This window comes from Protopterus annectens, chromosome 12.part0 (assembly GCF_019279795.1).
Source record: "Protopterus annectens isolate FY-2018-M chromosome 12.part0, PAN1.0, whole genome shotgun sequence".
Lineage (NCBI taxonomy): Eukaryota > Metazoa > Chordata > Ceratodontiformes > Protopteridae > Protopterus > Protopterus annectens.
In genome coordinates, this window is record NC_056746.1 from 33212331 (window position 1) to 33227902 (window position 15572).

At 40.9% G+C, this 15572-nt stretch overlaps 1 protein-coding gene across 1 annotated transcript in view; it reads right to left on the reverse strand.

The window, feature by feature from the left end:
• The window catches only part of LOC122816123, a 958912-nt gene that overhangs the window by 556764 nt on the left and 386576 nt on the right, over window positions 1-15572 (reverse strand). Inside the window, exon 8 of the mRNA XM_044088882.1 lies at window positions 1142-1346. Coding sequence (XP_043944817.1) covers window positions 1142-1346 — 205 coding nt within the window. The remainder of the gene's footprint in view (window positions 1-1141; window positions 1347-15572) is intronic.

Genomic DNA, 15572 nt, shown 5'->3' on the forward strand with positions numbered 1-15572 from the left:
ATTACCCATTCAGAGCTGGGTCACATACCCAACACTGTGACCTACCCAAAGAATTACACTGGTTACCCATTTAGAGTAGGGTCATATACGCAGCACTGTAACCTACACAAAGAATTACACTGGTTACCGATTCAGAGCTGGGTCACATACCCAACACTGTGACCTACACAAAGAATTACATTGGTTACCCTTTCAGAGCTGGGTCACATACCCAACACTGTGACCTACACAAAGAATTACACTGGTTACCCAGTCAGAGCAGGGTCATATACTTGCTCACCTCATTTTTATTTATGATAATGATACTACGGCAATACCCCCCCCCCCCCATTAATAGCCAAATTACCAGTTAGACCTAAATTCTATTTCCTCAGGCAACAGCAAAATGATAGCTTCTCCCTTATCATGGCCAAATTCAAATTAAATATTGGAAGGATCTGATGAAGCGTAGGGTGTCTATGTGAAAGCGCTTGTCCTTTCTATTAAAATGGAACTTTTATCATGCTGGAAGCCATGGTGGTCTTGCTGAGTTTTTGTTTTCTTTATTTGCATTTTATTTAAGAAAGTTCTTTGGGTGCTCGTGGTATTTTTGTCTGCAATTAAATATTGGAGGAAAAACACTCAGTCATCAGAGGCCTTCCACCTGGAATCATCTACTCTCTGAAATCAGGGCTAAACAGGAACGTAATGCATTTCAGGCTAAACTAAGGGAACACCTGTTTAAAGAGTTGAATGTGGATGCTTCAGAGACAAAGGTTAATGGCAAGAAAAAAAAGTACCTGCTTAAACAATTTTTAACAAAGTTTAAATGCCTCTGCGGAAAATGGGCTGCTACACAGTCGGACTTTCCCAGTAATCAAATGTCAGTAAACAAATAAAATAAATGCTGAGAATACATATCATAAATAGTGTAAATCCTTATTGTAAATAAGCTGCTCTTACAGGATGATAAGCCAGATGACATTATCTTATATATCGTCCAAATGCTAAACTGCATGCAGTTCTACTATCTACTCGTAACCTGTTGGTCCGAACCGCTCCTGTGAGTCTAGGTCATGGTAGAAAAGGGTCTGCAGATCAGTTCACCTGCCCTGTAAAGAAATAATAATAACTAATTAAATAAATAAATACAATGACTTACTTTGTAGGTCCTCTTGGAGCTGCTGTAAAATATCTTGGATCTTTGCTAAGTAAAGTGGCAAGCCATTTGTAAGAATTTCTCTAAGAACACTCTGCTTCCACTGCAGAGCTACAATTCTGTCTCCAGCTTCAAGGGCTCTAGCAATTTCTTCCAGGATTTCCAAAGGCCAATGTGCCAATTCATGCAGAAAAGCAATGTGTTGTACCTGATATAAATCAAAATGTTCTGTTAAACAAATATATAAAGAGATGGCAATCAGACTCATGAAGCAAAACACACAATATCGCTGGGTTTGTATATAACATCCTCCTAACATCGCTCACTCCTCAGAAAATATCGCTACCTCATTCAACACACACTTCACACAAACCATACTATCACTAGCTAAACAACACAACCCCCCCTCCCCTCCAACCCACACCTTCAACTAGTAATCTGCCCACTGCCTTCTCTTTTTCTCCTGTACCTACCTCCAACATAAAAAAAACTCTTAACTAAATTTAAGCCCACCAAATTAGCAGCAGACAACCTCCCAAGTGAATACCTACAAATCGCAGCTGATGCTCTGGTCTACCCAGTATCCATCTTGATTAACCGATCTCTGTCAGAAAGTTACGTTCCCACACTATGGAAAGTATCACATATAATTCCCCTCCACAAAGGCGGACCCTCCACAGAACTAACCAATTACTGCCCCATAGCTATTCTCTCTCCACTCTCCAAAATACTAGAGAGATGCATACACTCTCAGGTCTCAGACTACTTCCTTACTAACAACCTCCTTTCCAATACTCAGCATGGTTTCCGACCAAACCATAGCAACACCACTGCCTTACTCTCCTTTACTAACACTATCCTTCAGCATAAAAATAATGGCTCTCTCTCCTCTGCTACTTTCCTAGACCTAACTAAAGCATTTGACATGGTCCCACACAAACAACTTTTCTCTGTCCTCAATAACCTATCCTTCTCACAATCGGTCACCAACTGGTTTCAGAGTTACTTGTCTGACCACCAACAATCCATTGTATGGCAGAATGACACATCTCCCCAACTACCTGTCTCCATAGGGGTTCCCCAAGGATCCATCCTTGGACCCCTACTCTTCTCTGTTTTCACAAATAATCTAGCCTCTGCCACCACACATGGCACACTCATACAATATGCAGATGACTCGACCATCATCTGCTCAGCCCATTCCCTACCCAAACTGCAAAAATCATGGTGGGAATGATCGACTTCAGTGTAAATCACAGTGGGAATGATCGATAGTGTGAATCACAGTGGTAATGATCGGCATCAGTGTAAATCACAGTAGGAATGATCGATATCACTGTAAATCACAGTGGGAATGATCGACATCAGTGTAAATCAGAGTGGGAATGATCGATATCACTGTAAATCACAGTGGGAATGATTGACATCAGTGTAAATGACAGTGGGAATGATCGACATCAGTGTAAATGACAGTGGGAATGATCGGCATCAGTGTAAATGACAGTGGGAATGATCGATATCACTGTAAATCACAGTGGGAATGATTGACATCAGTGTAAATCACAGTGGGAATGATCGACATCAGTGCAAATCACAGTGGGAATGATTGACATCAGTGTAAATCATGGTGGGAATGATCGACATCAGTGTAAATCACAGTGGGAATGATCGATATCAGTGTAAATCACAGTGGGAATTATCGACATCAGTGTAAATCACAGTGGGAATGATCGACATCAGTGTAAATGACAGTGGGAATGATCGACATCACTGTAAATCACAGTGGGAATGATCGACATCAGTGTAAATCACAGTGGGAATGATCGACATCAGTGTAAATCATGGTGGGAATGATCGACATCAGTGTAAATCATGGTGGGAATGATCGACATCAGTGTAAATCACGGTGGGAATGATCGACATCAGTGTAAATCACAGTGGGAATGATTGACATCAGTGTAAATCACAGTGGGAATGATCGACATCAGTGTAAATCATGGTGGGAATGATCAACATCAGTGTAAATCACAGTGGGAATGATCGACATCAGTATAAATCACGGTGGGAATTATCGACATCAGTGTAAATCATGGTGGGAATGATCAACATCAGTGTAAATCATGGTGGGAATGATCGACATCAGTGTAAATCACAGTGGGAATGATCAACATCAGTGTAAATCACAGTGGGAATTATCGACATCAGTGTAAATCACAGTGGGAATGATCAACATCAGTGTAAATCATGGTGGGAATGATCGACATCATTGTAAATCACAGTGGGAATGATCGACATCAGTGTAAATCACAGTGGGAATGATCAACATCAGTGTAAATCATGGTGGGAATGATCGACATCAGTGTAAATCACAGTGGGAATGATCGACATCAGTGTAAATCATGGTGGGAATGATCGACATCAGTGTAAATGACAGTGGGAATGATCGATAGTGTAAATCACAGTGGGAATGATTGACATCAGTGTAAATCACAGTGGGAATGATCAACATCAGTGTAAATCACAGTGGGAATGATCGACATCAGTGTAAATCATGGTGGGAAAGATCGACATCAGTGTAAATGACAGTGGGAATGATCGATAGTGTAAATCACAGTGGGAATGATTGACATCAGTGTAAATCACAGTGGGAATGATCAACATCAGTGTAAATCATGGTGGGAATGATCGACATCAGTGTAAATCACAGTAGGAATGATCGATAGTGTAAATCATGGTGGGAATGATCAAAATACAACTTGCACATCACACTTTGTATCAATAAATACAAAATGACAGCTTACCAGATGATATGAACAAAATAAATATACTAAGAACAAGTCTAAGAAATAAATATTTCCCTGATTCTAACGGAATTTGTTTTTTATACTTTATGATTTACTCTTATATTGGTGTTCATAAGCTTTTATTAATTCAGTCATATAGTCACTGTACAGGGTTCATTACTTTAGATGAATGATCTGATAGTATTTTCAAGTTAAAATTATTTATTTAAATAAATTATTTGTATCTTCTTCTGTACATTTTTGTACTTTTGTTCTGTGTTTTTGTTACTGTTGCTGTATTGATATACATAAGAACACCGCCCCTCAGTACAAACAGTTCAATGAGTTCAGAATGAGGCCTCAATACAAACAGAAAATGCTCGACTTTAACGATTAGCTTAGTTTCTGGTGTCAGCCTGGGAGGGCATGACTAACAGACCATGATGCTTTGCCAGAGATGACCTTCATCTTCTGGTGTCAGCCTGGGAGGGCATGACTAACAGACCATGATGCTTTGCCAGAGATGACCTTCATCTGTCTCTCCTGGGCTTCAGTCTTCTGGCAAAGGCTCTTGCCTCCCACATAGTGCATTTTTAGGCACAAAATTACCAACAAGAAAAATTCTTGTAAACGAAATTTAAAGGTTATGCTGCAAAAGACTAGGAGTCTTAGCATGAAATTGCACTCATTGTAAGCATTCATTTCCCTGGAGGATGCTGACATTTGTGCAGTCAATGAAACCTGGTTCAAAGCTGAGGAGAGCACCCCAGCCTTACTAGGTTACTCATTCTACCATACTTTCAGACCCCATATGGAGGGCTACAAAGCTAAAGGAAGTGGAGTTTCAATATTTATCAAAGACATACATACCTCCATTCTGGTCAAATGGTATGACGCATAGGAGACACTCCAAGAAAAGTCATACCTCTTAACCATACCAAATGTCTCATTTTTTACCGGTTTTGAGGTCCAAATAATGGGGTGCCATGATTCCCGAATGACACCCCTGAATTTCCCGGCTTTATTTTTTACATTTTTTATTGTCTTTTTTTCGGACTGATATCATTGTGTGGAGGCGTGCGCAGTGATGTCAGCTTAGTGAGCAGCCTGTCAGAATTCAGCTGAGGGTTGCTGTGGGCTGAGTGGTGAGTAAAGTTTGTTTACATTTATCTAGCTGCACTGCTGGACTCAAGTCGTCACTCACTGACGTCTCACATGCTGCAAGGCAACCTGCTGCAACAGGTAGGATAGGGTCAGGGTCACGAATTAGGGAATATAAAGAGAGAGGGTGGGACAGTCAGAGACAAGTCAGTAAGTAGAAGAACTTCTTAAGTTAGAAGCCTGCGTTAGCACTGAGCACTGATAGCACAACCAAGGGCAGACAGAGACAGCATGTTTTGTATTTTTGTTACCCATAATTCATTTAGTTTAGTTTAAAGTCAGGAGTCAGGACTTGTGACTTGGTAAGACCTTTCTTGTTCCCCGGCAACAGAGAGAGCAGCAGAATAAGACAAGTCTACTTTAACAGACTTGGAGCTGTGCAGCGGTGAATCCCCGGTCTTAAGAAAGTCGGTCATGAAAAAATGTATTGCTTCAGCTGCTGTTTCTCCCCACGGCTCTTCCTCTAAAATAAACTACATAATTTATAAGCTGAATTTTGCTGAAAGCCTTCAGCTAGTAAGTTGATTACTTAGACAGACCTCAAAAATCAGATCAGCAGAACATTCAATTGTAAACATACAAACTTTAAAGATCTGGAGATAAGAAATATTATTCATCTGACAAACTAATAGTTGAGACAGAACCCTATCGCATGTAATCCTGCGTATATTATCGAGTGTCTCAGTTTATAGCAGTTCTCTTTAGGATTAAATCTGCAGGCTTCATGCAGCCCTTGCAAAATTACTTACTACTGTATCAAAGAAGTCTGATTCACTACCGAATAATATGATCCGTGACGTTCTGCAGAACGATGCACTGGTGCTGATATGTGAAACAGGTAACTCATATGCTCAAGGAGTGCCTTTGGGGTTATATGGTAGCTTCATCTAAGGAGAATGTTCAAACTCTACCAGCAATTTAAGTATGTGTGTATGTATGTATAAGTGTGTGTGTGTGTGCGTGCGTGAGTGTGCGCACGTGTGTGTGTGTGTTTGTGTGTGTGTGTGTGTGTGTGTGTGTGTGTGTGTGTGTGTGTGTGTGTGTGTGGATCATACCTCTCAACTGTCCAGATTTTTGCTTCTAATTTTGAGTCTGTTCATCATAAAATTTGTGGTTTTCTGGATTTTTGGGGCAAATCAGTAAGGATTGAATTCACTACATAATGACAGGCATTTGAGTTTCAGACTTCATATCGTTCAGAAAATGCATGATAACACAAGACTTTTTATTAAAGCAACTTCGTAAGTTTCTAAGATCAGTATTTAAAAATTGTCCCTTATCTTGATGCTTTGTTCCCCTAGTAGTTTTCTCTGTGTCCAGATTTTTTGTGCTACGAGGTTGAGAGCTACGGCAGTCAGTGCTTCATTTTAGTTATTCTTCCCCCCGTTATTAGGACAGAATCATATTAAGTGTTTCTGTCTACCATTCAGAAAAGGCATGGTAATAGAAAACATTTTTTTTCTAGAAACTTTCCAAGATTATGCAAGCAATGTTTTAAAATGTGTCCCTGGTTTTTGGGCGTTTGTCCCCCACCCCCCCAAATAAATTTTGACTTTTTTCAGTTTCTTGCGCTGCATAGTTCTTCAGGCGGAGAGAAGTTTAGTGCTGCGTATACTAAGTCTGTCTTGGTAGCACAACAGGTAGAATACTTGCTTTTGTTGCAGAAGGCTGTGGGTTCTAGTCCCACAGTATATAGGTGGATTGCTGATAATATACTATGTTGTACTTTTGAAAGGGGTGGATGTGGCAGTCCTGAGAATGTCCTCCTTGGTGGAGATGCCTAGTCACTATGAATCTGTTATCAGTTTGCCATCCATTCCCTATTGCAAAATTACTCACTTACTTACTTTGCTTAGTCAAGTCAAGACATCAACCCCCTTACGTCCTACGGCAATGGGCGAATGACGAAGCAGCAGGTGTGGATACACTGGAAGCTGTAGCCACAATCTCACACACAGGCAGCCCAAGGCAATGAGTCACTACTGGAGCAAAGCAGCAGTGGAATTTGGCAGCCTCCTGGGTGTCTGAGCAGCCCTATTTAGGATCGCTCTGCCCACCTCCATGGTCTGAGGAAGGGGCTAGAAAAGGTGCCCTAAAAATAGCCTGCTTCATCCTACCCCTGGCCTGCTTGCACAGCAGGCAGGGATCCCAAACATGTAGTCAAATCACAAAGAAAAAACATCTTTGCTCACCATTGGCACATGGAATGTGCGCACGCTCATGGATAGCTTCAAAACAGACAGACTTGAGCGATGGATAAACTCAGCAGGTACAACATCCATATAGCAGTCCTCAGTGAGACCAGATTCACAGACGAAGGCCAGCTGACAGAAGTTAAAGCCAGTTATACTTTTTTCTGGAGTGGCCAAAGCAGCAATGAAAGTTGTGAAGCAGGAGTGGGTTTTGCCATCAGATCTAATCTAATCAGCAAATTAGCCAGCCTCCCAAAAGGATTCAATGACCGACTCATGTCTCTGTGGCTCCCCTCAAAGGAAAGTGCCACGCCACCTTCATCAGTTATATGCCCCCACCATGACAAATCCAGAGGAAATTAAAGACAAGTTTTATGAAGACTTAGAGTACCTTATAGCATTTGTGCCCAAGGTGGATAAACTCATCATCTTAGGCGACTTCAGTGCGAGAGTTGGTGCAAACTACCAGACATGGGAGGGTGTCATTGGAGGGAATGGAGTAGGCAAAAGCAACAGCAATGATCATCTACTTCTGAGGACCTGCACAGCTCATGACCTGTTGATCACAAACACAGTCTTCTGCCTACCCAACTGTAACAAGATGTCCTGGATGCATCCACACAGCAAGCTCTGGCATCTCATTGATTATCTCCTCAAATAAGCAGCTATGGGAGCAGCTTGTGCTCCCATCTACGCCAACCTGGTTATGTTGAATTGGGAAGATACTATATTATTCAAGAGCCAATATTTTACCAAGGTCAAATATTATTCTAGGTTTCTGGATGACATATACATTCTTTGGCAGGGAGGCGAAGATGAAATGTTGGAATTTATAAAGTTTATAAATAGTAGTAGTGAATACTTGAAATTCACACACTCTTATGATTTAAAAGGTTTACCTTATTTAGATACCTATATAACTTATCACGATGGTAAAATAAGTTCCAGTATACATAGAAAGACTACATTTTCGAACAATTATTTAGAATATATTAGCTGCCACCCTCCGAAAGTGAAATATAATGTGTTTAAAGGTCAATGTATCCGTGCAGCCAGAATGGTGTCTGATTATGACAATTTACTGTTGGAATTGAATTTTATCAAAACATTATTTGGACAAAGAGGGTACCCGGTTGATATGATGGAAGATGTCCAGTCATACATTATTACTAACTGGGGCACGAAATTCAAACCACTTTTAGGTTCAGGTGAGATAACTAACAAAACAAATAATGCTAATTCCACTTTGAAAATTAATGGTGTGAACTCCAATTTCTTCAGAGCCTGTATTATACCATACAGTTTAGCGGCAGATGAAATTAAGAGAATTATATATAAGTTTTGGCATTTGATTAGTAATGACCCAGTTTTAGTCAAAATTTTAGGTAACAAACCTAGATTTGTGTATAGGATGGGACAGAATCTAAAGAGACTATTTGAACGACAGAAGGTTATTCAACCTAAGAGACCTAGGAGTCGAAAATGTGGATTCTGTAATTATTGTCGATATATGTCAAATGAAGAGAATATCGTATTACAGAATGGGCACAACAGTTTGATTGTCAGCAAGGAAGGGAATTGTAATACGAAATTAGTGGTCTATTTAGCCAAATGTGAAGTTTGCCCTGCATTTTATGTAGGTCGAACTGAGCGATGCCTGAGAAAACGCATTTACGATCACATCTATTGTATCAAAAACAAGGACAGAACTAATGCTCTGTTTCGACACATTGAGTTATTTGGTGACAAACACACTTTTAAATTTACTATACTTGAAGTCATTTATAATGACCCTAGGGGTGGTGACCTTAAAGGTATTTTGGCATTTCGAGAAACATGGTGACAATTGCAGTTGGATGCAACCAGTCCTCCAGGGTTAAATGACTTTATATCTACAAAAACACTTTTACTTTGAATATAGGTGTGAAACTTGAGAGTTACAAGTGATCCATAGTTATTGTAGTGAGTGACTATTTTTAGTTCAATCGTGGAAAATTTTAAAATAGAATTCTAATATTACAACAATTCATTAATTTATATTGTTCAATTGATAGTTACACTTTTACTTTGAATATAGGTGTGAAACTTGAGAGTTACAAGTGATCCATAGTTATTGTAGTGAGTGACTATTTTTAGTTCAATCGTGGAATATTTTAAAATAGAATTCTAATATTACAACAATTCATTAATTTATATTGTTCAATTGATAGTTACACGATTAATTGTATGCACATTATTTTTCATTTTTTAACTTTTTTAATATTTTTAACACATATTTATATATATTCATATATATATTATTTTTCAAGTAAATAGTTTGTAAATATATTTGTTAATAACTTATCAAGTTCCACATATCAAGTTTCTTACGTATTTATATTTTAATGCATTTCAATATATATATAAAAATTTTTTTTTCAAATATAACAAACTTTCATGATAATTGCAACAATCACTATTTATTTATTATCCACTTCCTAATACTATTTATTATCCACTTCCTAATATTATTATTCACTTCCTATTGTTTAATGTTTCGATATTACATGTACACATACTTTGATTATTTTGATCATTCGATAGTTAGTGTATATTTACATTTATATTTACATTTTAACACATTGACAGTATACAGTTATTAAGTATAGCATCAACACATTTATATTGACAGCGTTTAAAAAGGCCATCCATTTGTGTTTCTTTTTACAACTATTCGCACACGAATAATATTATATAAGTTGGTAATAATTTGATGTTTTTGTACATATTAGATCAACATAGGGGCTGCTTATTTGAGAAGATTTATTTGCGTTATATAACTAGTACGGAAATCATTGTTGTTACGCAGGATCAGTGTGACAATTTAATTTTATCAATGATGCATGGCATTAGATATAAATATTATCGTGGGAATTTAGACAAATGTTTGCATTTTTACAGCATATTTAAATGATTTTTATACTACTAAGAAGTTTTTTGATTTTGTATATGGACCGTTTATGTTGTATATAACTGGATGTAACATACTGATTTTGGAAGAATACGTATACTGTATCTTTAAAGATACAAAATTTTTTTAGCGCCAAAGAACTTATTTAAATCCAATGTAAGTCTATTGTCAACAGTTCTGATGAAGACCAGGGATACTGGTTGAAAGCGCTCAACTGTTGGAATTTTATTTGGCGCAATCCATTTTTGGCGTTATTCAGTTCTTTGCCATCCTAAGTGTAACAGTGTTCCATTCTTGTTCGTATTCCATGTTGTTTTATTATGTTTGTCGTTGTGGCGTGATGTGGATATATTAAACAGACTGTTTGCCAACTACCGTGATTGCTGGTGTTTTAGCGCTAATTGGTGCTACCGGAGTTTTTGCTAAGGTTTGGTGTATTTTACTGTATATTCAGATCTCATTGATTATGTCATAGTAAGGAGAAGGGACAGGCAGGAAGTTAGAGGGACTAAGGCAGTGTGTGGCACAGACTGCTGAACAGACCACAGACTCATCCTCTTAAAACTCAACATGCACATTCAGCCTAGGTAGTGCCTGCAGAGGAAAAAGACCAATAGATGCCTGAATGTCAGCAAGTTAGAACGGCACTCTGTGCACCAGAACCTCACTGAGGACCTCAACAGTAAGCTTGACCAACTCAACTTTGGCACCAATGGTGTAGCAGAGGACTGGGCAGCCTTTAGAGATGTGGTCTATAGCACCACTCTCTCTCATTTGGACCTGAACACACACAAACACCAGGACTGGTTTGATGATAATGATGAAGACATTCAGAAGCTGCTGGATAAGAAGCGTGAAGCCTTCAGATCCCTCCAGCAAGACACTACATCCATCTTCAAGAAAGCAGCCTATAACTCCATCAAAAGCAAGGTGCAAGCCAAGCTCAGAGAGATGCAAGAATCCTACCTCAGCAGTAAGGCAGATGAGATCCAGAAGTACACTGATAGCAACAACTCCAAGCGTTTCTATGATAACCAGAAGACCATCTATGGGCAACAGTCCTCTGGAACATCACCACTGCTCAGTGCCGACGAGTCCACCTGCTCACTAATAAGAAAGCTATCCAGGAAAAATGGGCTGAGCACTTCAATAATGTCCTGAATAGGCCTTCCTCTATAAATGCCGAAGCCATTGACTGCATACCACAAGTCACCATTAACACCTCCCTGACAGAACCTCCAAAGGAATCAAAGGTTAAGGAAGCAGTTAAGTTTATCTCCAATAGAAAAGCACCAGCTCTTACTCCATTCTAGCCAAACCCTACAAGACAGGGGGCCCAAACCCTACAAGACAGGGGGCCCAAACCCTACAAGACAGGGGGCAGTCTTGTTACAGAAGCTCATCTATCTCTTCCAGACCATGTGACCACAGGAAGTTATCCCTCAGGAGCTAAAGGATGCCTCCATCATCCATTTCCGCAACAGAAAGGGAAACACGCAGCCTTGTGACAACCACAGAGGAATCTCTCTCCTGGTCATTGCTGGCAAAATCCTTGTCAGAGTCCTCCTCAACTGCCTCATTCAACACATGGAAGATGGACACCTGCCAGAGAGTTAGTGCAGCTTTAGAGAGGGCCAAGGGACAGTGGACATGATCTTTTCAGCATGTCAAGTTCAGGAGTACTGCCAGGAAGAAAACAGGGACTGTTACACAATGTTCATGGACCTGACCAAAGCCTTTGACACCATCAGTCATGAGGGGCTATGGCGGATTATGGAGAAGTTTGGCTGCCCAGGCAAATTCATCAGTATGGTGTACCAGTTCCATGACGGAATGCTTGCTTGAGTACTGGATTATGGAGATTCCTCTGATGCCTTTCCAGTCACCAATGAAGTCAAGTAAGGTTGTGTACTGGCACCCATGCTGTTCAGCATGATATTCTCGGTCATGCTGTCAGATGGCTTCTGCAACGACGAAGAAACCAGCATCAAGATCAGATACAGGACTGATGGCAGTCTCTTCAACCTGTGGAGGCTACAGGCTAAGACCAAGGTTGAAGAGGACATTCTTTGCGATTTTCTGTTTGCAGATGACTGTGCAAAGAGTGCTGCCACTGAGGTCCACATGCAGCAGAGTATGAACTGCTTTTCCACTGCCTGCAGAAACTTCGGCCTCACAATTAATACCAAGAAGACTGAGGTTTTTCATCAGCCCGCACCAAAGAAGATGCTTGCAAAACCAACTATCAACACTGAAGATGAGATCCTGAAGGCTGTTGATAGGTTTACATACCTTAGTAGCACACTCTCCAGATTTGTGAACATTGACGATGAGGTAGACACATGCATCACCAAGGCAAGCTCCGCATTTGGACAGCTGCAGGAATCAAACTGTCCACAAAGCTGAATGTGAACAAGGCAGTCATGCTGCCCACACTACTGTGTGCCTATGAGACATGGACTGTGTATGAGCCATACTGCCCACACCTCTGTGTGCCTGTGAGACATGGACTGTGTATGAGTGTCGTGTCATACTGCCCACACCTCTGTGTGCCTGTGAGACATGGACTGTGTATGAGCGTCGTGTCATACTGCCCACACTACTGTGTGCCTGTGAGACATGGACTGTGTATGAGCCATACTGTCCACACTACTGTGTGCCTGTGAGACATGGACTGTGTATGCGTCATACTGACCACACTACTGTGTGCCTGTGAGACGTGGACTGTGTATGAGTTGTACTGCCCACACTACTGTGTGCCTGTGAGACATGGACTGTGTATGAGTCATCCTGCCCACACTACTGTGTGCCTGTGAGACAAGGACTGTGTATGAGTCATACTGCCCACAATACTGTATGCCTGTGAGACATGGACTGTGCATGAGTCATACTGCCCACACTACTGTATGCCTGTGAGACATGGACTGTGTATGAGTGATGCTGCCTACACTACTGTGTGCCTGTGAAACATGAACTGTGTATGAGTCATACTGCCCACACTACTGTGTGCCTGTGAGACATGGACTGTGTATGAGTCATACTGCCCACACTACTGTGTGCCTGTGAAACATGAACTGTGTATGAGTCATACTGCCCACACTACTGTGTGCCTGTGAGACATGGACTGTGTATGAGTCATACTGCCCACACTACTGTGTGCCTGTGAGACATGGACTGTGTATGAGCCATACTGTCCACACTACTGTGTGCCTGTGAGACATGGCCTGTGTATGAGTCATACTGCCCACACTACTGTATGCCTATGAGACATGGACTGTGTGAGTCATACTGCCCACACTACTGTGTGCGTGTGAGACATGGAGTGTGTATGAGTCATACTGCGCACACTACTGTATGCCTGTGAGACATGGACTGTGTATGAGTCATACTGCCCACACTACTGTGTGCCTGTGAGACATGGACTGTGTATGATTCATACTGCCCACACTACTGTATGCCTGTGAGACATGGACTGTGAATGAGTCATACTGCCCACACTACTTTGTGCCTGTGAGACATTTACTGTGTATGAGTCATACTGCCCACACTACTGTATGCCTGTGAGACATGGACTGTGTATGAGTCATACTGTCCACACTACTTTGTGCCTGTGAGACATGGACTGTGTATGAGTCATACTGCCCACACTACTGTCTGTCTGTGAGACATGGACTGTGTATAAGTCATACTGCCCACACTACTGTGTGCCTGTGAGACATGGACTGTGTATGAGTCATACTGTCCACACTACTGTGTGCCTGTGGGACACGGACTGTGTATGAGCGTCATGTCATACTGCCCATACTACTGTGTGCCTGTGAGGCATGGACTGTGTATGAGTCTTACTGCCCACACTACTGTATGCCTGTGAGACATGGACTGTGTATGAGTATCATGTCATACTGCCCACACTACTGTGTGCCTGTGAGATATGGACTGTGTATGAGTCATACTGCCCACACTACTGTATGCCTGTGAGACATGGATTGTGTATCAGCGTCATGCCAAAAAGCTGAATCCCTTCCATATGAACTGCTTAAGAAGGCTGCTGAAAATTACCTGGCAGGACAAAGTTCCAGACACAGCTCTCCTCTCTCAGGCTGGACTGCAAAGTATCTACACCCTGCTGACGAGAGCCCACGTCAGGTGGGCAGGTCACCTTGTACGTATGCCAGCCACAAACCTCCCCGCAGACTGTTTTATGGTGAACCTGCAGGAGGCAAAAGCACACAAGATAGGCAGAAAAAGTGCTTCAAGGACATACTGAAATTCTCTATGAGGAGCTTTGACACTGACGCAGGAAACCCTAGTGCAAGACCGACCCGACTGGTGATGCTGCATCAGCAAAGGTGCTATCTCTTACATGCAGAGCTTGACTGCATAGGCACAGAGGAAGAGTGAGCTGCATAAATCCACAGCCACCTCTTTGCCAACCAACCCAACTGACCACTTGTGCCTGACGTGCGGCAGAGCTTTTCAAGACTGATCAGCCACAGCCAGACACACCCTACTCAGTCAACCTCCTCAATGTGATGTCCTTATGAAGAACATTACTAGCTTATCATTTTTTTAAAATGCAACATAGGCAATTTATTCCTCAAGGGCAACCAGGACTTTATTTGTAGATGAAGCAATGAAATATAAAGTTGTTTGCTAGCAGCAACCTCTTCATTAGTTACAGATTTCTTTAATGTGGAATTACTTAGATGACTTTTACTTCTGCAGAGATTGTGTATATTTACTAATACTGGTGAATTGCAGAAGTTTGTGTAGACTTTTATGATGGAAATGTTCTGAATTGGGGAGTTTTGTCATTATTGGTTCATGCATTTTGTTTCAATGCTTACTGGAAAAATGTTCAAAACAATAAATTTAAAATGTGCTCTAACAAGTGTGCCTTATTATACAAGGAGTATAATTTAATACAATCGGGAAGGTGTATCAAAGAACACATGTATGTTTTGTGTGCAAGGGGCCTAGGATTAGAAAACGTCCCAATGGTAATCTTTATCCGCCACTGGCCAGATGCACTTTCTTTGAATATGGGTTTCAATGCTGTTTAAATGAATGTGAGTTTCAAGGGCAGAGAAGTTTTAATGCTAAGTCTATTTTTATTGTGAGTCTTTATTGCTTTGTTTAGCAGATGACTATTAATGTTTGTGCTATAAAATGTAAATTAAAGTTTTAAATGAAATCCAAATAATCATTGTAGAAGTAAATCCGTATGCACATTACAGTGTTTATGGAAAATGAGGTGAAATAGCCAAGTAATGGGACATTGGAATGGCTGCAGGGGGGAGGGCTGGGTATGTGGGGCCCCATTCAACCATGATTTTGTGAGGGAGGAA